Source organism: Chanos chanos, chromosome 13 (genome assembly GCF_902362185.1).
Source record: "Chanos chanos chromosome 13, fChaCha1.1, whole genome shotgun sequence".
Lineage (NCBI taxonomy): Eukaryota > Metazoa > Chordata > Actinopteri > Gonorynchiformes > Chanidae > Chanos > Chanos chanos.
The window spans coordinates 17,277,044-17,284,543 of NC_044507.1; the positions used below are offsets into that span (position 1 = coordinate 17,277,044).

Here is a 7,500-nt window from a genome sequence, read left to right on the forward strand (position 1 = left end):
CACACACATGCACACACAAAATGGTACTCAGTGCTCATGTGTTCATAAAACCGATCCATGTGCATGAAGACAGACAGACACACACACACACACACACACACATGCACGCACAAAATGGTACTCAGTGCTCATGTGTTCATAAAACCGATCCATGTGCATAAACACAAACACACACACACACACACACATACATGCTCACACACATACACATACATACACGTGCAGTCCTTGAAGACCGGTAGAGGACAGATGAAGTTCATGCATGTAACATGTTGATTACGGGGTGGTACCTCATTATGTTCAATATATCAGCTCTCTTTTCCCTCGGCTTAAACCTCATTTTCTTTCACACTTTCCCTTTTTTTTCCCCATTTGTTTGTGTAATCACGAAACGGATCAATGACTGTACACACAATTACTGAGTGTAGCCGATGAGCTGTAGACTGCGCCAGGGCCCCAGCCTCAGCAGGGGTGGTGTTAGCCTCCATACTGTGTAGGTAGACAGTCAGTGGATAATCAATTTAGTTCTGCCTGCCACATACTGCTTCCCTCAAAATAAGAATACTGTTCACACAAAGAGAGAAATGTAACATTCTCAAACACCGCTCGACTGAGAGAACGTGGCACAGCTGGTAAAAAAATGATGACCGACAGGTAGACACCTGAAAAATCATCGAATAATTTGTCACCTGGTGTAAATTTCTGAAAATGAAAGTGAACGTAATAGGACTTTAAAAATTCTCAGTTTGACACAGCCCTGCAAGATGCTGAGACCAGTCCTCTTGTGCGTTTACGGATCAGCTGGCGATTGACTGTACAGGGCGAGAGGTTTGAGCCAACATCCGTTCTTTCCACGAACGTTTCCAGTGAAGTAGCTAGTCTGGGGCTACGTTTCTGATTTTTTCACATTCTAAAACTATTACTCTATGAGTAATTATAGTGAGTCCTCATTAAATTATTCATACTCTATGCACATTCATAACCTGCAGAAAAGCAATCATTTCAAAGGCTTGATTCTGTAAGATCGTGAGCTTTGGGAAAGTGTAGCTAACCTGCATCACCCTTTTCCTTATTCTTGTTCGTTCTATACTGACCTGAACTGACCGTGTTTCCTGTGAGCCGTGTTTCTTTCTTCTTCTTTTTTTTTAGCAATGACCTTAAGTTTTTCCCCTAACTGTAAAATAACATCAACGTGATCTGATTCATAAGCAGAATCACTTTCCACATCTGCCTTTTTGTGCCCTCAACAAATATCCATATTAATTCTGATCCACGGGGGATGTAAATATTCCCACTTTATTTTTCTTCTCTCTCTCTCTCTTTCCATTTCACTTTGCCCTACCACACGCTCTAATCTTTTGCAGTCGTTACCTAATTACGCTAATATCTTAATTATGATTTGCCTCTCTTTTCCTCCTCTTGCAATATATATATACATACACACACACATACACACACACACACACACACACACACACATACATACAAACATGCATACATACATACATACATATACATAGTGTATTTATATATGTATGTGTGTGTGTGCGTGTGCGTGTGTGTGTGTGTGTATCAACAAGTTTCTGAAAGTAGCCCTCCCAAATCCACCCCACCCCCCAAAAAATCTGTTTTTTCCCCCATATGTATCATACCAAAACACAGATGAAAGGAAATGTTTTGAAAATCTGGTGGAAAACGCTGGAGGACGGTTCTGTACGAGCAGATGTTGTTAGACTGAAAAGCATGATTTTATTAATTCTTTTGCTCCGTTATGTGAAGGGGATAAATAAGCCTTTCAGTCAAAATTGCGCCCATCCATATTGCAACGGTCGAGTATAATTATGGTCCGTAAACATTGCAGGTGGACGAATTCATTTCTCTGAGAAAATGTCTCCTTAAATTATAGCTGAGGTTTGAAATAAATTAAGTCAGCACAGCTCAAAGGATGGATATACTTTCATTCAGCCTCTGAATAGCAAGACCAATTATTCTCAAAGATAGCAGTAAGGCCGAATCCAGGAGCAGAAAGACAGGCGTTTTGATGAGGCGGAAAGCCACGCGGACCAAACCTCAATTAACGGGCTTTCTCTCAGTGAGCTACCTCTCTGTCAAGCTTAAGACTCCCCAATTTGTTGTCAGTAATTAGTCCATTTATGAGAATGGCACTTCCCCCCCCCCCTTCCCTCTCACCACAGAACGAATGTTTGATTAAGCCAGCGCCGAAAAGGTCAGTGTGTCGCCTCCGTTTTCTTCCAAGCGATATTCATTGAATTCATCTCTGCGGCTTTGGTTGCAATTAGGTCACTGAGGTGAAGCAAATGTGTAGGCGATTATTGTAATAGTGTGTGAGATGAATGCACGTGGGTGATTAACTTGCCGTGATGTAGAGATTCAGGTTCACGCAGACCCAAAGGGAACGGGTTTTTAAAACTACCATTCCTGTTAACAGATGTCTTTCCTCCTGCTGAACATTTTCTATTGACTACTTTCTTTGGGAGATTTTCAGCTGAGCAATGCCCTAAGGAGAAGAGAGACAGAGAGAGAGAAAGAGAAGAGAGAGAGAGAGAGAGAGAGAGAGAGAGAGAAAGAAACCAACTATTGTATTGGCTGCTCTCCCCTGCATCACGGCACTGCGGTAAATAAAGAGTCATTCTGGCCGAAGCTGTGAAAAGAACTACAGAGACCTTATACAGCTCCGTTTGAAAAAGTTACGACAGCGGCGGTTTGTAAGACAGGGACATAAAGCCGAGCGACGACAGAAACACTATGTGAAGCTGCGATGCTTTTGTGTGATTGCTGAAAAGGCAGCGGAGGAGCAGCAGCTCTCTACATTGCCGGTTCTCTCACACCAGCTGTTCCAACAGAGTTTAATGTGATAAAACAGCTTGCTCCCCCCTCCTTTTACACGTCTCCTCATCCTCAGAAATCATGACGGTGATAGTGGAAAGGACGCGTTGTTTACAGTTATAATGCACTGTCAATCAAACGCCATACCTACATGTGTTTCCCGTAATAGATAAGTATAGAATAACTTACTGGAGAGTAAATTATTGTCACATAGCTGCATCAGTCAACAATAATGACAACCATAGCAACTTTAAGTTAAAATAAAAGTGTTTGATTCCAAAGCAGAATGGACACTCAACACTACTGAAGACCTACAGCGCCTCAGACTGATTCCATTCATATCGGAAACGCCACAGTCCCTGTGCATTCATCTCTCTGTCTATTAGACGGTAATAGAGATTTAATAATTTATTAGCGCTGACCAGAAGTGACCACACTGTCTATATTGACATGAGCTTTCTGTGGGACAGCTGTGTTAAGTGTGGACTGGTGGGCGAGTCGTAAGTGTTGTTGTGTGTAATGGGCAAGGCTGCATTATTCATTGGGCTAAAAGCCAGAGTTAAGTGCTCTCTGGGTGAGAAAGAGACATCGCCATGGTGAAGTGAGCAGTGAGTGGGTTGCAGTATGGTCTCTTGTGCTAAAAAATCAGGGTATTTTATCTCTCATCCATTCAAACTGTCCACGCACACGGCAACAGCCTCACCGACCACCAACTTGTTTCTAAACTCGCCGGTTGTTGCCATGGAAATGAGATGACTCCTTTGTTCAGGTGGATTTTGATGCTGATTTTCAAAGAAGACCGAAGACCACTGTGTTTATTAGGCCTACCTGATTTGGTTTTTTTGGTTCCCTTCTCTGTATGATAGAGCCTTGCTGTCGACTGTTTATTTTTTCTAAGGAGGATATAAAGATTGATAGCTATATGATGAAATATTGTTGAAGAAGTATGTAAGTGAATATAAGAGCAGTATTTATCTGTGTCACGTTTTCTTTGTGTAAATAAGAGTAAGGAGTCTTGGTTGAGCTCTTGATTTAGTTGTTTTCAGGACCTTTGCTGCCATCTAGCGATTAATTGTTGTATTGCGCCATGGGCGGCAGTTCTCTTGCATGGTTTGAGCTGATTAAAAATGCCTTTTTAAACAAACAGCACAGAGCACAATAGAATTTATAGTAGATGTTTATCATAAAGTGTATAGAAAGTCAGCAAAATGTATGTGTGTGTGTGTGTGTGTGTGGTGCATGCGTGTGTGTGTGTGTGCGCTCGTGCGCATGTGTGGTGTGTGTAGTGTGGATATGCATGCTTGTGTGGTATTGCATATATGGTGTGTATTTGTATGTGTATGTGTTGTATGCGTGTGGTTTGTGTGTGTGTGTGTGTGTGTGTGTGTGTCTTGCATGGTGTGTTTGTGGTTTGTGTGTGTGTGTGTGTGTGTGTGTGTGTGATGTCAGCGTGTGAGAAGATGAGTAAGATCATTAATGAGGATGTAAAGGCTGTAGACAGAAATAGAAAGACTGAGGGGCCTGCAGGGCACATACAAGGCTTCCAGACAAGCTGCTGTTTCCTAATGGCTGCAGCAAAGCTAAAAGGGGAGTGAACACACACACACACACGCACACACGCACACACACACACACACACACACACAGAGTTATGTAAATGCATTCAAATATGAACCTTCTGATAGGCAGGAAGCTACCACTAGAACCCATAAAATAATTTTTTCCCTTATTCTCTATTTAAAGCAGAATTTTGTGTTACACCATCTTTAGAAAGCACTTGATAATTTAAATGGAAGAAAAGGGTATCCTGTCTTTGCTATCTGTTAAACATGAATGCCCCCTTTTGGCCAGTATGAGTGTAATTACTGTGAATGCCGATATCGTATGAGTAAATCTTTACGAGGTAAAGCACCATTGCCGGTAACAGCCTTGTAAAATGTAGAGTGGACGAGGAAGAAATTGACCCTGATTTTAGTACACAGAGAAATTAATCAGTTAATGTCTTGGGGTGTAAAATCAAGAAACTATTTTGATATTTAATGGATTGACGTGCGACCGTTTAACTGCGCATTGCATCGTACAGCTTTATTTATTATACGACATTAAAGGAAGATTTATCCTGAACAGATTGCAACGGCAGTTCAACAACCATGTTTAAGCAACCATGAATTCTCTTGTCGGCTACTGGGTTGAATGCCCCTGTAGTTCACCTCTCGCTGTAGTTTTTCTCCATGCGTCACATGACTCAGCCTGTTGCAATATGATTATACATAAGCACTGCATTCTTAGCTGAGAGAAACGATGCCGCGGTCATTTATAACTCAATAAGATACCATAGGGGAAAAAAGTACACTCTTTCCTCTAAAAGGAGCAAGTTCCGCTACGGCTCTCGAGAGATTCTTGAGCTGTGTTTGAAGCAAGGCTGTACCCTGAAAAAAAAAAATCTATTTATTCATTGACGTACCACTGAGATCCTTGGGTGGAAACGGGGATGAGATGACAACTTGCCGCTGCAAGATTAAAATGACGAAAGCAAACATGCAGCCGCTCAAGGTTAATCTGTAATTTATTCGTGACGTCAAGATCTCACAACTGTACTTAGAATACAATAAATATGACCATCAGTCGATCGGCGCTTGGTGTGGCTGCAGCGGTTCTCCCACGTAAATAGTTGCTTATTAGCGTTTGTAGTACACAATTTTGACCACATGGTGGCAACATTGCCTCAACTGAGTTAAGATTGCCTGCATGGGGAGCAGGTGAGTTGTAAAAGGCTGACATTATCTTGAAAAAGGTCTCGGGCAGCTGTCAAACCGCATAGACTCTCAGAACAGATTTGACATTATCAATCTCATATCACTCTCAAGACGTCAAAACATGGTGAGCAAAGACAGGGAAGGAAAAGGAAATTCTGTGCAGTTGAATAACCAACCATAGCAAACTGAATGATCTTTTTCCTCTTCAGTCAGACGTCTGATTTAGCTTATATGCTACTGACAGCAAAAAGACAACTTAATACATAGGATGATGGAGGGGAAAAATTACGTTAAGGCATATTAATTCCACCTCAACTCTGATGACTTTGTGTTTCTTTCCAAAGTCTCTTGCGTTGATCTCTCATTTTCAAGACTGCATCTATCTCGCTTAACAAACGCCATCTGACTGATTTGTTTAATTATCCAACTGCCATCTCATACTTCACTCCGGTTAATTTTAGCCTGAGAAACTGCCTGCATGGCCACGCTTTTGATTGACTGCAGTCAGGTCCGGTTAAAGAGAGCCGACGGAGAGAGCGCTAGCGCTCGGTTTTCTGTCCATCGTTCTTTGGGTGTATCACGGCGTGATTACGCACGGTGTCAGAAAAACCTATGATTGATGAGCTGTCAAGTGGAACCGCAGACTGAAACGTTTCATACTCTTCATCTGTGAGCACTCTCCTCTTTCTCAAACAAACACACCAACAACCCACAGACGCAAACACGCATATTGTTATTTTGCTGAGTTTACTCTTTGGGGGAAAATATAAACACAAAACAGACGGTTGATCAAAAGCTGATTGGTTCTGAAAAAGATCTCTGAGCTTTGCTTTTTCCCTTGCTTCCTCTCTTTCTCTCTGTGTTTGAGAGCTCATGAAAGAGAAGGACTGGTTTGGAAGACACATGGGAACCAACAGAAAGAATAAGAGAGGGGCTGTATGTGGAGCAAGACTGGAAAAGAGAGAGAGACACATAGGGAGGGGACGGAGGAAAGAGGAAAGCAGCCAATGCGCAGCTCCGCATCTTGAGAGAGAGAGAGACAGAGAGAGGGATGGAGCGAGAGAGAGAGAGAGAGAGAGAGCGTACAGAGAGAGAGCTGTGGAGGGGGGGGGGGCTGAGGAGGAGGGGGGGGTGTGAGAAACAGGCAGTCGTTCTCAGACAGTGAAGCCAGAGTGTGGTGTCCTACGATACTGCTGGATTGCAGCTCTCGCCTGTGCCTTGTGGTTTGTGTGTGTGGGGTTTTCTTTTTTGTTTTCTTTTTTTTTTTTGCTCTCTGGTTCTCGTTGAGTTACGCCGTCGCTCTTCTCGCGCACGGGGGGTCAGAGGAGAGGAACGTCGGGGGCTTGCGTCCGAGCCTGTCTTGACTGTGTCTGGACCCCAGCCTGGGGCAGTAGGGAGGGAGGGAGGGGGGCCTTAGGGCGGCGAGGGTTGGCCCCGGAGAGAGAGAGAGAGAGAGAGAGAGAGAGAGAGACATGAGTGTACCACTGCTGAAGATCGGAGCGGTGCTGAGCACCATGGCCATGGTGACCAACTGGATGTCCCAAACGCTACCTTCACTCGTGGGGCTTAACGGGACCACCATCTCCAGAGGAGGCACCTCAGAGAGGATCGTGAGCGTGCGTAATGTGACACCTTTTTACCTTACGTTCATACAGCTGGTTGTCAGTGGTTTGGGGTTTTTCTTGCGGCCGTGGGATATCACCGTAGCTAGGGAGATTTCTTTTAATGCTCTGTTCTTTAAGTGTGATGATTTTTCTCCTGGGCGAAGAGAGAGAAAGGGATTTTTTGTGACTTAGGGCAAGTGACAGATTCGGTCTCAGGATTTGACTGATATTGAGACTCAACTGCTTAGGGACTCGTCGGTTTTGTGAGTGATGCTCAGATTGAGACAGTGAAA

General features: G+C 43.4%; 1 protein-coding gene across 2 annotated transcripts in view; it reads left to right on the plus strand.

The window, feature by feature from the left end:
* The first annotated feature begins 7,075 nt into the window (after positions 1-7,075).
* The window catches only part of olfm2a (olfactomedin 2a), a 19,443-nt gene continuing 19,018 nt past the window's right edge, over positions 7,076-7,500 (plus strand). Inside the window, exon 1 of one of the 2 annotated variants that reach the window (XM_030789852.1) lies at positions 7,076-7,219. In XM_030789852.1, the coding sequence (XP_030645712.1) occupies positions 7,076-7,219 (144 nt within the window). The remainder of the gene's footprint in view (positions 7,220-7,500) is intronic. The other variant, XM_030789853.1, reaches the window with a different exon arrangement.